We start from the raw sequence: 25,256 nt of genomic DNA, 5'->3' as shown, positions 1-25,256 counted from the left end.
AGGCTGGCCAGATACAGCACTAAACAGAGACGAGTGGAAAAAGAGGGGGAGGCCTTTGCCCAGCAGTGCAAATAAAAAGAAAATAAGCAGCCGAGCGCTTTACAGCTAATTTGGAGGTACTTAATCAAGAAGAGATAGCAATTCAAACGTCACTTAATGCCTTCATGTTGAAATAGGGTTAAACGCTCCGAGGTTAAAATCTTTCCAACCAATTATTTGGAAATGAAAACATCACAGTTATTATCAGAGCAAATTACTTCATCAATACCTCAATAACCTAGAAAGCCAAGTCAGGGTATGTATTTACCTCATGAGATAATTGAAGTGGTTTAGAAGTATATAATTACTATAATTGGGTAGTTGACAATTTCAAGTCACAACAAGTCGATCAGGTTTGTTTTGAGGATCAAATGTCTGTATGGAAATCATTGTCTTAAATCAAATACAAAAGTCACAAATGATGGTCAAAGTCTGGCACCCGCACTTTACTGACGAAACAGTCTAACAAAATGGCAACAACGTGACGTCACTATGTCACTTTGCTTAGAACTCTTAGAAGCCGCTTTGCTTAGAAGCCGTATCGATGTATGGAAAACAAGGAAATTGCGATTTTGTCGGTGAAATGTTGCGTTTATGTATATTGTTGATGTAAAATATTTTTTTTATATAAAATGTTAGGAATCGAATGGTACAGTTTTTTTTTCCTATTTGTTTTTTTTTTTCGAAACTTGTATTTTTTTATTATTCCCATATATTTTTTTATGTTTCCAATTTATTGTGATAAATTGCTAATTTTCTATCTATTTAACTAGATTTGGTTATAAAATTCAACATGTGTCAACTACCCTATTATTGTTCAGGCGATCTTTAATATTTAACAGAGATTGGCAGCAAGCATGCGGGGACAACTATCGGTTTGGTAATGATTATTGACCATTTATACGTTACACCATGAAGATTAATATGGCACATTTTTAGTGTTCCGTGCAAAACTTTGTTTTGACAAATGGGAAACTTATGGGATCACTTCGGTCTTGTTTATAGTGTGATATATTTTCTTCTTCTTTTTTTTTGTCGTTATTATCTTGACAGAGTGTCGTGGTCAACTGCTAATATCAGGCACAGATATATTTTACGTTGCCTTTAAAATAAGACGATTCCTATTTGTCGTGCTTAGTAGTTAAGGTAGGTAAGTTTTCTTTTTTTACACCCTTTTATACTTACAGTACATACGTAGGTATGCCTACCGTCTCTAATTCTCCCTCAATTGATTAAAGGTGAACTGTAAAGACTGGCCTTACGGACACTGCCAAAAAGGTACTAGCTCTGGTGTAGACGATTACGGTAAAAAAAACCTGAAAATTAAAAGGCAATTTGCAAAAACCGACTTTCTGAACGCTAAATCTTAAGCTACATAAAGTGTTTAGATTCTGTGCGGAAAGAGAAGAACGTGGAATATATGGGAAACAATACATTCTATGACTTCTCTTTCTGCACGGAGCAACTGAGCAACTGGATTAAAAAACTTATACCTACAGGAAGTAATTTTGGTCTTTTACAGGTAATTAAGAATGTCAAGCAACGTGGACACAGAAGACGATGTGATCCTGTCAGGGTTGTCGGGCCGCCTGCCCGAGTCCGACAGCATCGAGGAGTTCGAGCGGCAGCTGTTCGCCGGCGTGGACCTGGTCACCGCTGACGACCGCCGCTGGACGCCGGGTGAGCATGCACAGCAGGATGATGTGGTGCTGGCGGGCCTGTCGGGCCGCCTGTCCGAGCCCGACAGCATCGAGGAGTTCGAGCGGCAGCTGTTCGCCGGCGTGGACCTGGTCACCGCTGACGACCGCCGCTGGACGCCGGGTGAGCATGCACAGCAGGATGATGTGGTGCTGGCGGGCCTGTCGGGCCGCCTGTCCGAGCCAGACAGCATCGAGGAGTTCTCGCGGCACCTGTTCGCCGGCGTGGCCCTGGTTACCGCTGAAGACCGCCGCTGGACGCCGGGTGAGCATGCACAGCAGGGTCACGTGATGCTGTCGGGCCTGTCGGGCTACCTGCCCGAGTCCGACAGCATCGAGGAGTTCGCGTGGCAGCTGCTGTTCGCCGGCGTCGACCTGGTCACCGCCGACGACCGCCGCTGGACGCCGGGTGAGCATGCACTTCATGACGATGGTGTGCTAATGGGCATGGTCGTTACAAATCTGAGTAGGTATCATAATAAAATCTATACAAACCCAAACAGAATTAAACCTAGACAGAACCTAGGCACCTGAAAAATTGTATCTCACCAAAAATATAAATTGAATAATTTGGTTATGATTGTATTACCTAGGTTGGTACGGGCTGCCTGAACGGAGCGGCAAGCTGAAGAACTTGACCCACTTCGACGCTTCTTTCTTCGGCGTGCACCCCAAGGAAGCGCATTTCATGGACCCGCAGCTGCGCCTGCTACTAGAGGTGACTCACGAGGCCATGGTGGACGCCGGCTTCAACCCCGTCGAGCTGCGCGGCTCACGCGGCGGGGTCTACGTAGGACTCACCCGCTCAGAGAGCTTTGGCGCGTGGTCCGGCGACAAGGAAAAGATCAATAGTTACATTGTAACTGGCTGTAGCAGCTCTATGATCTCAAATCGAGTTTCTTACGCATTTGACTTAAAAGGACCCTCGATATCAATGGACACCGCCTGCTCAAGTGCTATGAACGCGATGGCTCTAGCCGTGAACGATATCCGTAGTGGCCGCTGCGACTCCGCAATAGTCGCCGGCACAAACCTGTGCCTCGATCCGGCCTCTTCACTTAACTACCATCGGTTGACCATGCTCTCGCCGGATGGTCGTTGCGCCGCGTTCGACCACACCGGGCGCGGCTACGTGCGTTCCGAGGCTGTTGTGGCCGTGCTGTTGCAGCGCCGGCGCGACGCACGCCGTGTGTACTGCACTGTTCGAGGCGTTGGCATTAACAACGATGGCTATAAGGAGCAGGGAATCACGTACCCCAGGGGCGCCATGCAGCGTCGCCTCGCGCAAGAGACTTTCGAGGAGGCTCGCTTGCAACCACAGGACGTTGTCTACGTAGAGGCACATGGCACTGGTACAAAGGTAAAAGGCCGGTTTTGTTTAAGGGTAATTTTTGTGTTCTGTGATAGTCTCTTAATAAATGATGTGTTGCAGGCGGGTGACCCTGAAGAGGTAAACGCGATTGCAGAGCTGTTTTGTAAGGACCGACGGACGCCGCTGCTTCTTGGCTCGGTCAAATCTAACATGGGTCACGCGGAGCCGGCTTCCGGGCTATGTTCCATCGCCAAGCTGGTGGTAGCCATGGAGCGCGGTGTAATACCCGGCAATCTGCATTTCAACACTCCTAATAAGAATATACCTGCGTTCAGGGACGGGCGCATACAGGTGATTCATCTTTATTTTTGTTTTACAGCTGGCTTTATTCATTTTAACACAATTGATGTAAATATTAAATAAAATTATCATTAAAACTAATAACAAAAAATAAAAAACTAAAATAGCACTAAAATAAATCTATTTTTTTATTACATTTAAATTAGAGTTTTGAGTGTTATAAAAAATCTATTAGCTTCAATCTAGCTTTGAATCTGACATATTAATTATTAGGTATTATTATATTCATTATTTAAATTTATTGGATTTTGATTTTATTGTTGACAGTTTTGTTTTTATTTTTAATGTATTTACTAACAATAACGATGGTACTAACAATATTGTATGGAATTTTGAATGTTCTGAAATAAATATATTTTTTTTAAGCTTTAAGCTCCATCGCTCGATTAAACATCTTGAATTTGAATTTCCGAAATTTTGTCAAAGTCCGTGCTCCATAGATAAGAAGGAAAGTTTTCCTTATTTGCTCCTTCCGGGACCAAAAGCTCATCTAGGTACTCGGTCCATCTTACATCTTATTCCTGTTTCTCTCGACTCATTAACATTTACAATTTTCGCCTGTCCACTTATTTTGTTTATGATATAAATAAAACTAGGTATTTATATAAACGGATTATATATCCCCTTATCAAATTTAAATATATCCCAATGTTTGGAATCTTTTACAGCGGTCGTGGTCCTCCCGTTGACCATGAATACCCATAGCTGTACTTACCATGAGGTCAACGTAGCTATTGTTCTTGGTAAACTATTTGTCATGAGTTAAGTCTTTGACATGTTCTTAATCCAACCTCAAGGCTTGCCACGCTTAGGAGTTGATAATTAACATACATTATAAGGAATAAACAGGTTATTACTCCCGCTACGCCAGCGTAGAATGAATACGCTTTTTGACCAAGTATGATGGGAATGTGTACGTTGCAGGTCGTAGACAAAAACACAGAATGGCAAGGTGGTCTCGTGGCGATAAACTCTTTTGGGTTTGGAGGCTCCAACGCGCACATCATCCTGGAAGGAGGGAGTGGCGCGCGGCCCCCGCCCGCTGCGTACCCCGCGCCGCGGCTGCTGCTCGCCTCGGGACATACCGGCGAAGCAGTCGAGCGCATGCTCCGGCTGGCCGCCGCGCACCCCTGCGACGCAGAGCTGCACGCACTCATGGACGCTGTGCATGCGCGCGCTATCCCTGGTCACCTGCTACGCGGGTACGCTGTGCTCAGCCCGACATCTCTACAACTCGAGGTGCTAGAGAGTGAAGCCGAGCCGCGCCCGATCTGGTTCATGTTCAGCGGCATGGGTTCACAATGGGCCGGCATGGCGCGCACATTGCTACGCGTACCGGTGTTCGCTGCGAGCATCGCACGGTTAGCAGCGGCGCTGGAACCCCACGGCGTGAATCTCCTGCACTTGATAACAGATGCGCCGGGTGCTGCTTTCGATGACGTTATCAACTCTGTAGTCTCCATCGTTGCCGTGCAGGTGGCGCTGGTGGACGTGCTGCGCGAGCTGGGCGTACGACCAGACGGTATCATCGGACACTCTGTCGGAGAAGTCGGTAAGATCAACCCACGCGCCTACTCCCTACACCAGGGACCCGCCCGGCATCCCCTTCGAGGGTTTTGAAAGGGGTATTTCGTATGGCTTTGCTTACCAAAGCAGTTTAAGCGCTAACCTCTTGAAGGGGTATCGATTATAAATTATAACGCTTATTTCATTTTAAACTTTCTCTTCGTAAAAATAGAATTAAATATTGCTTATTTATGTTTAAAGTGAAGGAGTGTGTGGGTGTCTAGCGCGTTGTCATATTTTTTTGAATTAGGGAGGGGATACCCTTTCATTAAGCGGTATCTCTGAAAGGGAAAACCCTTCCTAGAGCTAATTAAAATGAACGGGTAAGTAATTCAAAGGGAAAGCCAATCGTTGGGGCTATTCGATAAACGGCTAAGCCATTATAGGCTTTTTTTCTGGGAAGGGGTGGATGGGTCCCTAGAGACTACATCTTTAGGTTATTCGTATTTCGTATATAGGTAAAAACTGAAAGATAGGAACAATTTTTTCACTAAATAGAAAGCGTAATATCTACGTAGGTTCTTATAGTTTTCTATGATGTCAGGACGGCCGATGGTATAATTAACCTAATGGTATATAAATTAGTACAATCGGAATAGGTCTAACCTCGAAATCCTTCCAAAGTTATGAAATTTGCTATGTATGTTAATTAAAGGTCTCTTTTTCATGTCCATACTATTTGACATTTGGGGACCTCGAGGAATCGCAGCCATCTTGGAAAATGTGTACCATTCTGGAGAAATTTGCATTTTACTCTAAATATACGTTCTCTATGAAAATATGGTGTAAGGCAACATTAAAGCTTATTAAATTGTACACAAAAAAGTCCTAGATATCTTTGCGGAAAAAATACATCTTGTTATAGAAAATAATAGTTGAATCCAGATTTAGCGCTTATACCCTTTCAGGGGATATTCTCTTAATAGGAGACTTCTAGGAATATGAATTCCACTTTTGTCTATACATTTGTACACGTTATACCCCAATATCAACATTTTACTCGACTGCGACTTAAACAGAAAGTAGGGTTATGGGTTTAAATACTGATAATCAGTACACCCTGTAGCTCAGGATACAAGACGGATTTTTTAAAATGACGTATCGGTAAATTCCTCTTGCCCTTCGCAACTCGTTTGCACTTGTTTTATTAAAGAAAAATCAATACAGCCGCCTTGAAAAGATGCCGAATATTAAATCATATTTTTTCTTCTAGCGCCTAAACTATTGAGTGGATTTCAATGAAATAGACATCAGTAGATCCATAATTGGTACACGAGTGCTATGCAATACAAATTTACTAAAATAAATGGAGGAAAAATATTTAGGACTTAAAAATGTTACTGCAAAAACAAATTTTAGGTCTTAAATGGGGTTTAAACAATAGTGACAGTAACAAAATTTGACACCTACAATTTCAGGGCTCCCTGTTTGCGTGCCATAAAATTGGAGCTTCAGGGACCACGGGGATCAAACGCCATCTTGAAAAGTATGTCTTTTTTGGTTTTTCTTTTTTTCTCGGAATATCTGGGTTTAATGTGAATACTGTGTATGGCGAAACGAAAGCTTATTAAATTCTACACTAAAAAAGTATAACCACAATGTCCCAAAAACGAAGCCTATTTCTAGAAATAGGGCTCAGAAGCTTTCAAGTTTCCACACAATTTATTTTTTTGTGGGTGAGTAGATAATGAATAGAAGCGAAATATAAAATTCGGCCATACCTAAGCGAACCCTTGCGCATTCAATTGATTGAGTCACTTGTACTATCAAAACTGAACTATATGGATGTTGTAACTGGGCCTAGGCTTCTTGCTAAAACAAAATGACTCGTATAACGTGTTCAAAATGCCTGTGCTCGCTTCTGTTTTAATATTCCGTTGAAAGCCCACGTCACTCCGTTTCTTAATAGTCATAAGATTCTCAAAATGCAGCACCGACGCAAACTACATTTGGCTTGTTTGCTCTTCGGAGTTCTAAAGTATAAAACCCCATATCAAATATCTTTTTAACAAGTTGTCTTGCATTAGGCTCCGATTCAATTGTCGACGCCACGCCACGCTTCGGCAGTCTTCCGGGGCAGCTATGGCTATACTGCCTCAAAATGTTGGAATAACGTGCCGCCGCCAATGAGGAACCTGCAAAGTATTTATAGTTTTAAAAAGAAGCTTTAACAGTTCATGCTTAGCCACTGACTTAGCCAGGAAACCTGCTTACACGATACAAGCTGCCTGTAGTTTTTTGCTTTTACTTACCACTTAGATTACGTTCCCTCTGCATTGCCATAGCACATTACTTTAAAAATTTGTTCTCGCCCTCTTGCGACTGTCTGTGAGCACATAAGCAGTCAAATTTAGATCGATACAGTATGCTTTTGTTCTAATCAAAGAGAAGTTCTAATAAAATCGACCTGTCTTAGCTGTCATTTTAGTTTAGTTTGCGTATCTGCCGCATGGCGCTAGTTATAATCTTAGGCGTAATGTACGGCCAAGTTAAGTTTGGTCGGATATAACAGCTGTACGTAATACTACCGTTTATTGTAATATGTATTTTTAACTTATTTCTGTCTTTGGCTTGTGTATGTTATATATTAATTATGTTGTTTTTCTTGTTACCTGTCGTGATTCGTGATTTTTTCACCGGATGGTCTTACCGGAAGATCAGCGCTGGAAGTCGCCAGCAACATGCTGAGGTGAGACCATTTCGTGGCACTTTTTTTTTATGTTTATCTGTTTTGTATAATTTTCTATTTGTGTGTGCTAACGAATAAATTATTTCTATTCTATATTCTATTCTATTCTAATGTTTTTTTGTTCCAAAAATTGGTAAAAAATTAAACCCAGATATTCCGAGAAAAATTAAAAAAGACATACTTTTCATGATGGCGTTTTATTCCCGTGGTCCCCGAAGCTCCAATTTTATGACACGCAAACAGGGATCCCTGAAATTGTAGGTGTCAAATTTCATTACTGTCACTATTGTTTAAACCCCATTTAAGACTAATCTGTTTTTGCAGTCACATTTTTAAGTCCTAAATATTTTTCCTCCATTTATTTTAGTAAACTTGTATTGCATAGCACTCGTGTACCAATTATGGATCTACTGATGTTACACATTTTCCAAGATGGCTGCGATTCCTCGAAGTCAAATAGTGTGGACATGAAAAAGATACCTTTAATTAACATACATACCAAATTTCATAACTTTGGAAGGATTTCGAGGTTAGACCTAATCCGATTGTACTAATAGGCAACTTGAGGAGGTACAATTTTTTTGAAATAAGTACAAATTACGTACCAATTGGTGTACTAGTACACCATATTAATCAAAATGCAAAGTGGGATTCCCAAAGAGCATGAGGAATGACAATTCTTTGGGGGCATTGAGTACAGTCAGCAATAATTGTGTTATAAAAAAAATATTTTGGCAAAAACATTTAATTTTAGGATGTGCTTACGCCGATGAGTGTCTGAGTGCGGAGCAAGCCGTGTTGTGCGCTTTGTGGCGCGGGCGCAGCATCGTGGACGCCAAGCTTCCCCCCGGGGCTATGGCCGCGGTCGGTCTCTCTTGGAAGGACGCCAGGCGCCGCTGCCCAGCGGACGTCGAACCAGCCTGCGACAACTCTGCAGACAGTGTCACAGTGAGCTTCCTATCTATTTAGGGCCTAAATTGTAGGCGCTGATTTTATATTTGTATCTCATCATGTAAAGTACCTACACGATGATAATTATAATAATGTCATTTAACAGTGTACATACTTATTTATAGGTACAACAATTAGGTACTAAATTCACACAGCAGTACCAGTACCATCTTTTTTCAAACCAATCAGGAGCTTTTCGACCCCCTCTAACTTCGATAAGGATGAGGCTATAAGGCTGAATGTTTTCGTCATGCTCTCTGGCAACCCCACATTGGGTTGTACCATTTTTTTGTAATATGAGTACTTAGTACACAATTAGTGCTCAATTTTTACTTACTCGATAAAAATAGTATTTCTTTGGTTTGGGGGTAAACGCCAAATGAAGTTGGTTGGAAAGAGCAGATGCTTTGCACAGTACAGCAACCAGCAACCCCTACCGAATTCCAGTATACTAGGTATATAAGGTACTTATTTACATTTTCATTAAACGACGAGAGGTTGGAGTCGCTTTTCGGTGAAGGAAAACATCGTGAGGAAACCGGACTAATCCCGACAAGGCCTAGTTTCCCCTCTGGGTTGGACGGTCAGATGGCAGTCGCTTTCGTAAAAACTAGTGCCTACGCCAATTCTTGGGATTAGTTGCCAAGCGGACCCCAGGCTCCCATGGAGCCGTGGCAAAATGCCGGGACAACGCGAGGAAGATGATGATGACGAGAGGTTGGAGGAATCAGTAGGTATATACTGATAATTTTCCTCTTAAAAATTTGCAGATTAAATAATATTTATTTATTTATACTTTATTGCACAAAAGAAAAACTTAGTGTACATTAGGCGAACTTAATGCCATGAGGCATTCTCTACCAGTCAACCTTAGGGCAAAGCAGAGAAGATTGTAGGCGGTGCATTAGAGAAAAAAAAAATAAGAACCTCATACAATGCATACAATACACATACATTAATTAAATAATACTTATCTACTAAATACATACCATCTTACATAAATATTAATAAATTATATACATATACATAGGCCATATATACATTATACATATACATTAACCATGTGAGATAGATACTTAATTCTTCTTTGAAATTTATATGTATTTATTATTAAATACTTACTCCTGTATTACGTTTTCTATAATTTTCTTTAGAGAGCTTACTCTTATAGATGAATTAAAATCTCATGTATGTATATGTCATAACAGGTTTCGGGCCCGCCAGCTTCAATAGAGAAGTTCGTGGCCGAGCTGACAGCTGAAGGTATTTTTGCACGGCGCGTGAACAGCTCGGGCGTGGCGTTCCACAGCTCGTACGTGGCGGGCGCCGCACCGCAGTCGCTCGACCTCCTGACGCAGCTCATCCCTGCGCCGAAAACACGCAGCGCGCGCTGGCACTCCTCCTCGGTGCCACAGGAACAATGGGAATCCAACTTGGGTGAGTAGGGGAACATTTTGAGACTTAGGGCTACCACCAGAATTTGAGGTAGTACTTTCTAGGGTGTTGCTCTACCAGAATATCCATCATTATCTGTTCGGCATTATCCTGGCACCGCTTCAGCCTCGATTAAAATATACGCCTTGATACGAGCGTCATAAGGCCCACAAGGTGGTTTACCATACATCAACCAACACACTAAAAATGGTGACTGGCATCCCTATGTGCCAGATAAACATGTTTATTCCAACCAACCACACCACGCTTCCGTCTAAGCTAAGTGGCTCCCAACTACTCTCCACAGCCGCAAACCACAGAGACTCAACAATGTCGAAATAACGACGATCAATTGTGGCTATACTAACGCCATCTGTTAGTATCTGGTGGCACGACACTATCAGACTAATAGGAGTAATAGGCCAATTCGACCGTACACTGACTATTGATATTTGAATAATGTTATTTAATTATAGTGTAAAAAATGTTTATTTAGTATTACTGACATCGCACGGATCGCCGCACCACTAGCGGGATTCCGAATTGACCTTCACGTTTCGCGTTGGATCGTGTTGCAGCTCGGATGTGCGATGCCGCGTACTTTGTGAACAACTTAGTGTCACCGGTGCGATTCGCGAGCGTGCTGGCGCTGGTGCCGGCGCGGGCGCTGATGCTGGAGGTGGCGCCGCACGCGCTGCTACAGGCCATCGTGCGGCGCGCGCTGCCGGACGCGCTGCACGTGCCGCTCGTGCGTCGCGACGTGCCCGATGCGCTCGTCCACTTCCTCGCCGCCGTGGGCAAGACCTACGCTGCCGGCGTACAACCTCAGGTGCCCTTTTTACTTCAGTCCCGGATATTGTTTTCGTAAACATCCAAGTCATACTTTGTCTACGTTTTAGGTGTCGCGACTGTACCCGCGTGTGTCGTGGCCGGTGTCCCGCGGCACGCCCGCTCTCGCGTCGCATGTCGGCTGGGACCACTCCGTGGAGTGGAGCGTGGCGAACTTCAAAACGGCCGGTCGCAGCGAGACCGTCATCGAGTATGATCTCGGCAACCCCGAAGACGCTTTCCTCGCGGGCCACTACATCGACGGCAGAGTCCTCTTCCCCGCGTCCGGATACCTTGTGAGTGATGGCCTAAACATACACATACAACGTCCACCACTTGTGTGGGACGTGTGTGTGTGAGGCTGCTTTGTGCAGTCTAATTAAAAATTATTCATTTCAAATCAAACATCCATAATTTTATAATAATAATGATAGTATACTACCCCATCTATTGTAAATTTCATTAAGAATTTAATACATTAAATCATGGAAAACATATATAGACCGTCCGGGTTAACCATTAATAGTGTGTACATAATAAAGACATTATACATCTATGGGCTTAATCTCTACGACGACGTTGGCAACGGCGGGCGATGCTCATCTAACAGTTCGGGCCAAGACATTATCCGTGACCCCGATCGTGGGGTTGCATCGCACTCACGCATTTACCATGTTTTAACTGTTGATATGCTTATATAGATACATAAGTATCAACTTATGAATTATACCATTAATTTTAATATATGGATAAAATCGTATTATCGTGAAAAAAAAAGATATTTTTGTCGAGCAGGCGCTGGTGTGGCACACGGTAGCGAAGATGAATAACCTGGAAATGGAGCAGGCGGCGGTAGTGTTAGAGAATATACATTTACATCGCGCCACCATTATGAGCCACGGCGCGCCGGTGCGCTTCCTCGTGTCGCTGCTGAGCGGCTCGAGCCAGTTTGAGGTATGCGAGGGTGGCGAGGTGGTGGCGACGGGCACGGCGCGCCTCGCCGCCGACCCCGCCGCCGAGCGCTTGTCCGTCGCCACGCTGAGCGAATACGACACCGAGCAGGAGGACCTGCCGTCGCTGGATTCGGAGGACATATACAAGGAGCTGCGCCTGCGCGGCTACAACTACAAAGGCATCTTCCGCGGAATCACGTCCTCGGACGCGCGCGGCACGCGCGGATTTCTCAATTGGGAGGGAAACTGGATTTCGTTTATGGATACGGCTATACAGTTTTCCCTCATTGGCATCGATAAGCGATCCCTATATTTGCCGACCGGTCTGCAGCGAGTAGTGATTGACCCCGCGGCGCAGCGCGTGGCGGTGGGGCCGGCCGGTGCCGGCGGCGCGGTGCCGGTGCAGCTTTACCGCGACCTCAACGTCATCGTCGCCGGCGGTGTCGAGTTCCGCGGCGCGCAGACTTCGCTGGCGCCGCGCCGCACGAACGACCAGGCGCCGCCGCGCCTCGAGAAGTACGAGTTTGTCCCGCTGGACGACGCGGAAGATAAGAGCCCCGCGAGCTCGGCGCTGGGTGCCGCGTTGCAACTCGCACTCGAGAACTGCAATGTACTCACGCTGAGACTGGCTGAGCCTGCTCTGCGACGGCCCCCGGACGCGCTCTTACTGCCACGCGCAGTGCAAGGTACAAAGAAAGTCGGATTGTAAATTAAATACGAAATATTGGTCATGAAGGTAAAATAAATTCCACCAGTTTGAAAGAATAGGCGCGAGAATAGAGATTCCAGCGGTACTAACTGTACCAAGTTTATTACGTACCTAAGTTTTTCAATTATTATTTTTATTTTTTATTGAGAAACAAACAGTCTTAAAATAAACATGAGCAACTTAGCTAATAGCTACAAACTATTTTTTTATAGACCTATAGTTTCCTAATTCACATATCGAGGTACAATTAAAAAGTAATGATAAATAGTGCAAACTTGTAGTACCGAGTAGTTGTACATAATCAAAACAATAGTATACCTACTAATAACAATAGTATATAAATTTATAAAAAAGAGAAAAGACTTATATACTTCTTTACTTACTTAGACTTAAATTACTGAAATTACAAGTACTTACTATCGGGTTGCTTACAACTTACAACATTTCACCCTTATTTTAATAAAGAATATACAGTTCTTTTAAACAAGCCTAAGGAACTGCTAAACAAATCTGCGTCCTGCGTCTATACATTTTTCATTGTACTGCCTACACGCGCGCCCAATGCCACGAATGCCGTGCGTGTTTTGTTCTGCTGTTAGGAATGCTAAATAATGCCTTACTGCGACACCTACGTTGTTCATTCAATTCATCCATCATATCAATTAATAAATAAAACACATTATTTGGGGCCACTTGCACCATCCTGCTAACCCTAACCCTAATCCTGATAACCGGATAAACCTGGAGTTACCATGGTTACCAGTAAAATTTGACAGTGGGTTAACAGTGTAACCGGTTAACCCCGGATTAGTGGGATGGTCAAGTGGTGCTTAGAGGTTTGGCTAAATAGGAACATTGCTGGCCCTTAGCAGTAAAAAAATATATTATCGCGAAAGAGGGATTTCGACATAATTTTTCTACGGCGAATCAAAAAACAAGTAAATTAAATTACAGTGGAACTTAAAGTATGGTTTTATTATTTTCTTACAAAGGTTTGTTGATAAGTATGTTCGAGCTATAGAGGTCATAAAAGAATGTCTATTTTTAGGGTTCCGTACCCAAAGGGTAACAACGGGACCCTATTACTAAGACTCCGCTGTCTGTCTGTCTGTCCGTCCGTCTGTCCGTCTGTCACCAGGCTGTATCTCACGAACCGTGATAGCTAGATAGTTGAAATTTTCACAGATGATGTATTATGTTGCCTAGACTAGTTTCACTAACGTGTAATCTGCCCACAGTGCTGGAAGCGGAGCCTGGCGTGCGCGTGGACGCGACGCTGGCGGCCGGCTCGGACGTCGCGCAGTACGCCGCCGCCATGGACCCGCTAGGGATAAAGGTACGCTGAACGGGTTAAGGAAAGTCGCACGGGTCCTTAAGTTTAAAGAGATGCATGCATGTATGGACAAGCACATTGGTGTAATAAAATGTACAGACCGTCAGAATAATCATCGGACTATCTTAATGTACTTTGAGAATACCTATAAGTTTAGCCTCAGCCAGTTCTACAAATATTCAGGTGACAAAGAGCGGGGAGTTGAAGAGCGGTTGCCATGTGGTGATGGGCGCCGACGTATTGGCTCGGCGCGACGTGCTGTGTTCACTGGCAGTGGCGATCGGCGCCGACGGCTTCGTTCTGCTGGAGGAGACGGCGAGCGCGCTCGACGAGCCAGCGGTGCGGGCGGCCGCCGCCGCCGCAGGACTCACTCTGGTATGGTATTGTTGACGAAATATAATTTGCACCGATTAGTCATAGGGTCATAACCCTATACGAAAGTGTATGCAGTATCGGCAAAACACTTATCATACGTTAAGTTAAACCCTTTTTAGACACAGATCGTATTTACTTTGACATTAATATCCCAGTTTTGCAAAAGAATACCACGTCTGTAAAGTACTAATAGAATGAAATGGAGTAGTAGATATAAAGTACTTATTTACAGACCTAATATTTAGTATGGTTCTTTACTTTATTCCTTATTTAACTTACCAGGTAAATACAGTGGGATCAAGATTATTTAGCTCGCAAAATAAAACAAGGTGTTAATGGTTTTACTGCACTATTGTAAAATAATAGTCAGACCATTTCAAGCGATCGTTGCAAATAATATTTCTTCAACTATACTTGTATACTTGCTCACCACACCACCTGCACCCGGCGACGGAATATAAATAAAACGTGTCGTGTTTATGAAGATGTCGCGAAGCCGCTCCGCATCGTGTGAGTACGTGCTGCTGAGGCCGGCAGCGGCTGTGCCCGCGACCAGCGTCGTCATAGAAGTGCGCCACGACGACTACTGGTGGGTAGAGCGGCTGAAGGTGGCCCTGAAGCGCGCCGAGAGCGAGGACCTGCGCGTATTCGTGTGGTCGCGCGAGCCCGACTCCGGCGTGCTGGGGCTGGGAACGTGCCTGCGGCGCGAATCTGGTGGCGCGCGCCTGCGCGTGTACTACCTGCCTGATGCGCCTCACGCGTTCGCCGCCGATGCGCCGGCGTACTGCGCGCAGGTGCGGTGCGACCTGGCCTTCAACGTGCTACGCGCCGGCGTCTGGGGCACCTACCGCCACCTGCCGCTCGAAGACACCGCGCCCGTCCAACGACAGGTACCATGTAAAAACAATTATTAGATACCATGTTTTAACGTTTAACAGCCTCCTGGTCGGTAGTGACCCTGCTTACGAAGCAGGAGGTTCGAAACCCGGTATTCATTTGTGTGTTTATCACTAATATTTGTTCCAGAGTTATGAAATATGGATGTTATCTATGTATATACTTAAGTATGTGTTTATTAATATAAGTATGTATATTCGCCTAGTACCCATAGTAGGTACAAGTTTTGCTTAGTTTGTCCCCATTTTTTAAGGCAAGAAGCAAAGGCCAAAAAGAACTATCTCCGCGTTGAAGGCCTGGAGTGGGCAAGTTCATGCGAGAAATGGAGACCAATGGCCGAGATTCATGAGATGAGCTCAGTCAAGAACCGATTACCAAATTCTTCGATAAGCCCGAGCTCCGCATAGGGCTGATTTAATTTAATATAGCATTGCAAAGCTGACAGCTTTTCTCAGCTCTGCTCTCCGACCGCTCGGAGAGCTGAGCTTGGAATTGAATCAATGTGATTTGGTCTCGCTCTAAAGCGACTTGCTGGGCTGGGATAATTCGGGTTTTAAGCCCGAAAAAAAGTGACGGGCGCGACCTATCAGCGACACTTCCGAATATTCAAATTTAAACGTTTACCCGTATCAATAAATGAATACGAAAATGTATATGGTTCTAATTTTAATACGAAGGAACGTGCAGTTGCCCAACTGTTTTATTACAAGGTACTCTGACGCGTCGCGCTGATTGCTGTGTTGTCGCGTTTGCTACCGCTACCTAACACAAGGTCTTTTGTCGGTCCCCGGCGATAGGTGGAGCACGCGTATGTGAACACGCTGACACGCGGCGACCTGTCGTCGCTGCGGTGGGTGGAGAGCGAGCTGCGCCACGCCGCGGCCGCGCCGCAACCGCCGCGCACCGACCTGTGCCGCGTCTGCTACTCGTCTGTCAACTTCCGCGACATCATGCTCGCCACCGGCAAACTGCCCCCCGACTCTCTACCTGCAGGGCTCGCTGATAAGGTACACAGTACTCAATACAATAAAAAAAACCGGCCAAGTGCGAGTCGGTCTCGCGTTCCATGGGTTCCGTACATTACACAATTTAAACAATGTATTTTATGTGAACCGTGAGTGAAATGTCTTTAAAAACCAGTAGGAGTCGGATCAAAAACTAAGTAATTAAGTCTGACTCACGCTTGACTGCACATATCTAATAGGTTTTCCTGTAATCTATAGGTAAAGATCTATTTTGTGTATTTTTTTCAAAATTTTAGACCCAGTAGTTTCGGAGATAAGGGGGGGATGGTCATTTTTTACCTTTTTTCTTGAACAGCTTATAAATTGTTTATCCTGAAATTATAAAAAAATGTATTTGAGATTCTCATAATGAGCTCTTTCATTAGATATGTAACACGATATAGTTTGAAAAACTTTATTTTTTAATTTTCTCATTTACCCCCAAAAAGTGGTCCCCTTGTTTAAAATTCATTTGTTTACGTTACATGACCGTCTTTGGGTCACAAACTTACATACGTATACCAAATTTTAACTTAATTGGTCCAGTAGTTTCGGAGAAAATAGGCTGTGACAGACGGACAGACAGACAGACGCACGAGTGCTCCTGTAAGGTTCCGGTTTTTCCTTTTGAGGTACGGAACCCTAAAAATGCATTTATTTCAGACATGGTCCATATTTTGTTAGTACATCTTAATTAAAACTTATATTAAACCTGGATAGACAACATTAAAAGCTGGTCCAATATTAATGACACTGCCAGTTTGTCTAGACTAGCACAAGATAGAACCAAGTTCCGTAAGATGGTCGCCGACGTCCGCTGAGGATATGGCACAACAAGAAGATAACTATCTTAGGTACTAAAATAAATGCAGAGAGGCCTAGTGCCTTATCACAGGTCACTGTCCCATCTGTCAGCCACACAAATAAAAATAAATAAATAAAAAATTCTTTTCTTCAATTCAATTCAATTCAATCCAATATTTTATTCATAAAATACAATTTTACAAGTCAGGTTTAATATTCAGACTCATTTCTAGCTTATAATCTAAGGTTTAATATTCAGACTCATTTCTAGCTTATAATCTAAGGTTTAATATTCAGACTCATTTCTAGCTTATAATCTAAGGTTAAATCTAATTTACATTAATTTATTTTAATATATATGTAAACACTATTAGTTTTATTTTTATTTAAATGAGCGGACCTCCTCGTGAGTAAAGGCCTCTCCCAGTTTGCGCCAACTCTCTCAATCTTGAGCCTTGGTGTGCCAGTTGCTCGGGACGTGCTTTGCCCTCTATCCATCTAGTTTGTGGTCGCCCTTATCTGCGTTTGCCTGGTGGTCCTTTCCAGAGCGTGTTTCGCTTCGTCCACCTAGTACTAGGTAGCCTAGCTACGTGTCCTGCCCATTTCCATTTCATGCTTATGCAATGTTCCGGGGCATTTACGATCTTATTTTTTTCTCTTATTTTTAAGCTTTTTATTTTATCTAAAAGTTTTATTATTAATATGATTCGTTCCTGTGCTCTCTGGCAGGTTCTAATTTTTTGTTTGATGCCATTTGTGTATGTGTTTGGCACCGATAGCTGAGACATGGTAGTAAGTCTTTTAGACTCCAAGAATTTACACCTTATTTTGTGATTCTTCTGTCTATTTCTTTCTCATTTCGGTTTAAATCTAATTTGTTTTCCTAGGTAGATATAGTCTTTCACGTACTCGATTGCCTCATTCTGTATGTGCATTGGTCGTTCTTTTCCGTTTGTTATTATTTTAGTTTTGCTCAAATTCATTTCCAGTCCGATTTCATGGCTAATAGAGTGCAAATTTGATAACATATTTTGCAGTTCCTGTGTGCTGTTGGATAAGATTGCAATGTCATTAGCAAAACAAAGATAACTGAGGTGTCTTTATGATTACGCCTTTTTTTCCCACTTTAGATTTTTTATTATGCTGTGTTAGTACGGCAATGAACAGTGTAGGAGAAGTGAGTCTCTCTGTCTCACTCCTCTCTGTATTTGAATTTATTTGCCTGTGCTCTACTCTAGTCTTATTTTGCTTGTTGAGTTAAGGTAAATCTTTTTGATGATGTCTATGTATGTTTTAGGTAGTTCATATTCATGTAAAGCTTTCCATATTGCATCATGGGCTGTCTATACTGCTTCATTAAACTCCCGAGTGTTTTTCTATGACTTGCTCTATTGTCTGAATATGGTCCAGCGTAGAGAAAGCTTTACGGAAGGCGGCATGTTCTATTGGCAGTTAATTTTCTATAGCAGGGGAGATGCGTTTCTGAAGACAGGATGAAAAAGGCTTGTACAGGCTTGACATTAAGCTTATAGGCCGGTATATGTCAGCGGGGTTGCCTTTTTTGTACAGAATGATAATTTCTGATGTTGTCCATTGATCAGGAACTGTTTTTTGCCTGAGAATAAGATTGAAGAGGTGTGCTAGATAGGTGTGCATTTTTGTACCCAATGCTTTTAGGTGTTCATTTGTTATCCCGTCACTGCCTGGGCTTTTCTGTGCTTTCAGTGTATTTAGCGCTATTGAAATTTCTATTTTATCGAACCATTTGATGTGTGCAATTTCCTTGTTTTCAATTTGATATGATGACGCTGATAGGTATGAGCTTTCCTTTTTTGAGTAAAGTTCTTCGTAGAAGGATGTCGCAGTTTCCAGTATTTTACTCCTTATGTTGGTAGTGTTTACATATTAAATAACCGATATTTTTTTAAAGAGACACTGGTTAGTGGAGTAGGTAAAAAATTGTTTCATTTTACAGGAATGTATGCTTGGGTTGGAGTTCAGCGGGTATTCATCAACTGGCAAGCGCGTAATGGGCATAGTTCAGGCAATGGGTTTAGCGACCACGGTGCAGGCGGATGAGACCCTCATGTGGGAGGTGCCAGAGCAGTGGTCGCTGGAAGAGGCGGCGACAGTGCCCGTGGCGTACGCGACGGCATACTACGCCCTGGAGGTGCGCGGGCGCATGCGGCGTGGCGAGGCCGTGCTAGTGCACGCGGGCGCGGGCGGGCTCGGTCAGGCCGCCATCGCCGTAGCGCTGCACGCCGGCTGCATCGTCTACACCACCGTGGGCTCGCCTGCCAAGCGCGCCTTTATCCACGAGCGCTTCCCGCAGCTGCCGGACACCAACATCGGCTACTCACGCGACTGCTCCTTCGAGCAGCTCGTGCTGCACCGCACGCGCGGCCGCGGAGTCGACCTCATCCTCAACTCGCTCGCGGGCGACAAGCTGCAGGCCTCACTGCGCTGCCTCGGGCAGGGCGGCCGCTTCCTCGAGGTTGGCAAGCTGGACCTGAGCGCCAACACAGCGCTGGGCATGGCAGTGCTGTTGAAAAACGCTACGGTGCACGGTGTACTGCTGGATGCGTTGTTCGGCGAGACCGGAGACCACCCGGAGAAAGCAGAGATGATGCGATGTGTGAAAAGAGGCCTTGCTACCGGTGCCGTGCGCCCGCTGCCCGCCACCGTCTACGCTAACGACCAACTCGAGCTGGCCTTCCGGTGAGTTTTTAATAAATAAGTTTGGGGCATGTAATACTTCACATCGGGGGCCTCACGGCTGGTTTAACTTGCACAGGTACATGGCGACGGGCAAGCACATCGGAAAGGTTGTGATTCGCGTGCTGGACGAGGAGCCGGCGAACGAAAAGGCGAGGCTGCGGTTACTGCCCGCCATGCCCCGCGTGTACATGCATCCTAGGAAGAGCTATGTGCTTGTCGGTCAGTACTAACCACCTAATTATATTTGTTAAAATGCGACTAATGTTAACCGATTTCTACTCTCCCTTTTTATGCCGGTCGCAGGCGGGTTGGGAGGCTTTGGTCTGGAGCTGTGCGAGTGGATGGTGAGCCGCGGCGCGCGCACCGTCGTTCTCTCCTCGCGCAGAGGCGTGCGCACCGGCTATCAGTCCTGGTGCATCCGCAGGTGATACAAAACTCGGACTTCCGTTTTAATCTAAACTTTGATATTTTTCCTGTTACCAATAACTGTATTTGCTTGTAGATGGCGCTCAGCAGGCGTGCGCGTGCTAGTTTCGCTGGCGGACGCAGCGACGGCGGCGGGCGCGCGTGCTCTGCTGCTGGAGGCGGCGGCGGCTGCGCCCGTCGGCGGCATCTTCAACCTCGCCGCCGTGCTACGCGATGCCCTCCTCGAGAACCAGACGCCGGAAGGTTTCCGTGCCGTCACCGAACCCAAGATTGAGGGTCAGTGACTCGCCATATCATACTTGCTCCTAATAGGTCCTGTCAAGTACCTACTTGTAATCGGTATTTTTGTTTATGCACAGTGACGCGCAGGCTGGACTCGGCGTCGCGTGAGTTGGCACCGGAGTTGGAGCACTTTGTAGTTTTTTCGTCGGTGTCCTGCGGGCGCGGCAACGCGGGCCAGAGCAACTACGGGCTCGCCAACAGCGGCATGGAGCGGCTGGTGGAGCGGCGGCTCGCGGAGGGGCTGCCGGCGCTGGCGGTGCAGTGGGGCGCCGTCGGCGACGTGGGGCTCGCGGCCGCCTTGTTCGGGGACGCGGAGGTGGCAGGCACGGTGCCGCAGACCATCTCGTCGTGTCTGCACACGCTGGAGAAGCTCCTGTTGATGCCGCACGCCGTGGCCTCGTCCATAGTGCACGCCGACAAGCGACTCGCTCGGGACCAGCCCGCTCAGGACATCGTGCAAGTTGTCGCCAATGTGCTCGGTAACGTTATTTTATTATTGTTACCTACCTAACGACTTTTGTTATTAGTTAGACCAAGTAAAGTCTGGGACGATTTTGATAGCGTACGCAGTGCAAGTGTTATTTGTACGTCATAATTTCATAGAAGTATGACGTTTAAAATAACACTTGCACTGCGTGTGTTATCAAAATCGTTGCAGACTTTTCTTGGGCTGACTAGTTAAGTGACAATTTGTAAGGGAATTTATTACTGATCTCTTAAGGGAATTGTTGAGGTTGTATTTGTATTTGTATAGTTTTTGATACTTATTTATTGTCTATGTTTAGTTTTTAGTTTCTTTTCTAGAACTCTATTTTTAAACCCTTGACGTATGTCTGTAATTCATGTTTTTATGTCAGTACTTTATTAAACCTGGTGCGAATAAGTCAACTGCTTGTGTTACTTTTCCATAACTATCGAAATTCCTCTTCTAAATCCCTCTTCCTCTTTACTCTCCTCTTCTTCATTCTCCTCTTTTACAGGAATTTATTAACATCTCGGTTAATGACTAGTCATTTAGTTACATTATAGAATATTTATACAGGGTAGGTTCAATATGGATCCGAGGAAGGCCAACAGAGGACCTTCAGAGATGACTTGACGCCCATGAACGTTCAGCGAAAATTATTAATTACGGAGAGATCACCGAATTTCGTCTCCATATATCCCGCTAACATTAATGTTGTTAACAACGTTAGTCCCTAAAGACGGTAATTATTATTAAAGAGCTAGCGAACTAAAATTAGTTAACGCCTGCTTGAATGATCACCGTTTATAATTTGGCTGCAGGCATTCGGGACGTGAGCAAGGTGTCCTCGACGGCGACCCTCGTGGAGCTGGGGCTGGACTCGCTTATGGTCGCCGAGATCAAGCAGCTGCTGGAGCGCGGATACGACTTGGTGCTCGGCGTGCAGGACGTCCGCGCGCTCTCATTTGGCCGGCTGCGAGGCTTGACCAACGCGGGCGCGCCGAGCGCCGCCGCCAACTGCTCGCCGCCCGCCGTCGCCGAGCTCATGCCCCGGCGAGTGATCGTCGAGCTGCCCTCGCTTCCTCCTGCAAACGCCGATGACAAGCCGATATTTATGGTAGGAGATCGATAACATTCATTCAACCTTGGGCACGGTGAAAACATGAGGATGGTAAATGAGCAAAACTTCTCTGTTTCAGTTTGGGCCACAACTCAATTTTTTTGCGAACAGGTTCTATGAAAGCTGATTCATTCATTGAAGTCTGATAGTAAATACTTAGTTAGGAAAAGTCTGCAACGATTTTGATAGTACACGCAGTGCAAGTGTAATTTACGTCATAATTTTATAGAATAACACTTGCACTGCGTATGCTATTAAAAATGGTTGCAGACTTATCTTGGTCTCCAATCCTTTCACACAACAAGATTCTTACATGAGAATAAATAATCTTTGAAACCGATATTATTCAGTTTAAAATGAATAGTATCTATTTAAGTAATTTTTTGGGCACTGAAAGCAGTTTGTGTGGGCAGGTGCACTCGATCGAAGGCGTGGCGGAGTTGCTGCGTGGCGTGGCGGAGCACGTGCACGGCGCGGTGCTCGGGCTGCAGTGCACCGCGGCGGCGCCGGTGGACAGCATGGCGGCGCTCGCGGGCTTCTACCTGGAGAGCGTGCGCGCCGCGCAGCCGCAGCCGCCGTACGCGCTCCTCGGCTACTCGTTCGGCGCCTGCGTCGCCTTCGAGATGGCGCTGCAGTTGGAGCGCGCTGGCGGCGCCGTCCGCCTTGTGCTCGTCGACGGCTCGCCCGCCTATATCTCCTCGCGCATTAAGAACTCCAAGAAACACTCCATTAACTCGCTTCAACACGACGATGCTTATTTACTTGCCTATTTGGGGCAAATGTATTATGACTTGGACCCATTTATGGTTAGTATTTTGAGGTGTTGGTTATTCTTATTACAAAAGACGAATACTTTTGACAAATGGAACCCTATCACTTTTTTTTTTTTTTTCGCACGGCTGCATAATGACATAAGGATCATCGTCAACTACATATTTAAAATAATTCTAATTGAACATAACGCTAGAGTTAATCACATGCAGCTTGAGCATTACACATATTTAGGAGTACGGTACGGGTAAAGCATGGCGATTATGTGCGATTATGTGCGATTGCCAAGTCATTATATGTATTAAAAATTAAAGATATCTAATATTGATACGATTTTAACACCCCCTGGCACTGACTAAAATACCGACTTGGTTTCACATTACATCTCAAAACTTTTTTGTAGTAGCAGAATTGCGTTGCGAGACTTGCATCTTTTTACATGTAATGTTTTTGGTGGGATATAATTATCCAATCATCGCGTGCGCGGACTTGCGGCCGCAGGGTGTGGTATTTTGGCGGTTCCATGGACGCAACAGTAGTCAGTACCCGTACCATGAGTCACTGACAGTATCGACTCTGACTTATACGCCAACGTCTACTAATATACTTTCTATACATCTCGCTGGCACTAATATGAGATGCATAGAAAGGTTCACGCTACGCTAGCGTTTATGACAGTGCCAAACTGGTGGTAGCCACACTGAAAACTGTGTCGCCCAAATGATTTTTAGTTTTTCAGACTTTTATCATTGTATGATGGAACTTAGTTGCCTGAAAATAAATGATAAACAAATAAATAGCTACTTTAATTTAAATAGCTAGGAACAACAGTTTTAATAACCAAATAAAACTAAGTACCTAGAGGCTCACAAAATACACCTTTGTTCCAATTCCAAATTTCATTAAATGTATCTTAAAGTTTTTGAGATAAATGGCTTTGATATACCTACATATATACAGGCGGGCGGGCAGACGGATATGAAAAAATTATAAGAGTTGGTGGTTTTAATTAGTACATTATAGAGTTTATAGACTCATAATTAAAGTATAAGTGGACGTTTAAGATTAACACAAAATGTGTATTTTTACGTACCAATATAACAAAATATAGCAAAAATATTAAAAACCAGTCGAACGTGTGAAAATGAAAATTTAAACAAACCGGCACCCTAGGGACGCAAGTCTACACTTGGCGGGTTATTCATTTATTTAATTTGGTTGTTTGTTCACTGTTTGCAGATGGTGAACGAACTGGAGCCTCTGCCGGACATGGAGGCGCGACTGACCCGTCTCAGCGAGATCATCGCCGCTCGCGGCACGCTCGTGCAGACTGGCGAGTTACGCACTGCGGCGCGCGCCGTCCTCAACAGGCTGATGATTGGCGCCAGCTACCGGCCCACCGCGCGGCTTCAGGGGCCCGTGACGCTGTTCAAGGCGCAGGGGAGCGGCGCGGATGGCGAGGACTACGGGCTGCGGGCGGCGTGCGCCGGCGAGCTGAGCGTGCGCCCGCTGGCCGCCTCGCACCGCGACATCGTCACCGGCGACGCGGCGCGCGCCATCGCCGATCACGTCTCAGGTCTGCTCGCCCGACGCTGACCAGATCATTCATTTACAGGTGGCGGGTGAGGGCAGATTCCAGATCACGTGTTGCTACGGACTTAAGCTAACCTTCTAATTATTTTTCATCTCTCTTGTTCGGAAAGTTCACCTTTCATAGGCTGATAGCCGGGTGGAAAATTGCTTTTCCCACCCTAGGGTGGAAAGTAATTCTAATATAAATATGCCTGGCAAAACTTTTAATTTTTCGAATTGTTAAAATTTTACAGTAATCTTCAACTTATTTAATGTCATTGTTATTATGTGGTTTACCTATAATTTTGTTCTAAAGAAGTATACTTACCAATAATAAACAATTTTTTTAAATAATTTATTCTAAAGAAATATATGTACTTACTAATAATAAACCTACATCTCTTGTGTTTGACTTTCCTCATAGTCGAAAAGTAGTGTTTAACTCGGGTAAAAGTAACCATCTCACCCTCGAACTATTTCGGGTGAGATGGTTCACTTTCCACCCTTGGTTAACAATCTACTATTTAGATGTCAGCAGCATTCTCACTTATGGCAAAAATGTAAGGAGTTAATTCATAGGCAAGTAATAAGAATAAGGCAACCTTGCTGTTTGTGTAGCTATGTTACCTACGCTTTAATTAAATAAATAAGTCTTTAATCATTATTACTTTGTTTAATTGCTCCTTCAACTTCCCGTACCACATCGCCATTTGTGGCGCATCGCCTCCGGGCTTTTATATACACCCTAGGGGTAGGGACCACAAAGACCACGTGGGGTCGGGGTTGAGAAATTCGGTTCCGTGACAAATTTGAACTTTAAAACAGAAAATACACGGCTCAGGATAGTTGAGTGCTCTGATCGAATTACTTGAAATCATTTAAAAACAACCCAAAAAAGCCCCCCACAGCGTCAGTTATCCTCAAACAAGGCGACTTATTTTAAGATCCAA

At 44.7% G+C, this 25,256-nt stretch overlaps 1 protein-coding gene across 1 annotated transcript; it reads left to right on the top strand.

The window, feature by feature from the left end:
• The first annotated feature begins 1,566 nt into the window (after positions 1-1,566).
• On the top strand, positions 1,567-24,412 carry LOC134741298 (fatty acid synthase-like). The gene is made up of 20 exons (XM_063674031.1): positions 1,567-1,719; positions 2,330-3,399; positions 4,333-4,960; positions 8,418-8,611; positions 9,823-10,051; positions 10,627-10,877; positions 10,948-11,172; positions 11,672-12,515; positions 13,777-13,874; positions 14,055-14,246; positions 14,732-15,136; positions 15,941-16,150; positions 18,927-19,669; positions 19,746-19,888; positions 19,973-20,093; positions 20,172-20,371; positions 20,455-20,856; positions 21,665-21,960; positions 22,377-22,769; positions 23,974-24,412. The coding sequence occupies exons 1-20, from the start codon at positions 1,572-1,574 to the stop codon at positions 24,328-24,330; spliced, it is 7,149 nt and encodes a 2,382-aa protein (XP_063530101.1). The 5' UTR covers positions 1,567-1,571; the 3' UTR covers positions 24,331-24,412.
• The last annotated feature ends 844 nt before the right edge of the window (positions 24,413-25,256 follow it).

This window comes from Cydia strobilella, chromosome 5 (genome assembly GCF_947568885.1).
Source record: "Cydia strobilella chromosome 5, ilCydStro3.1, whole genome shotgun sequence".
In the NCBI taxonomy this organism is placed as follows: Eukaryota; Metazoa; Arthropoda; class Insecta; order Lepidoptera; family Tortricidae; genus Cydia; species Cydia strobilella.
This window is presented reverse-complemented; position numbering and strand designations above follow the sequence as displayed.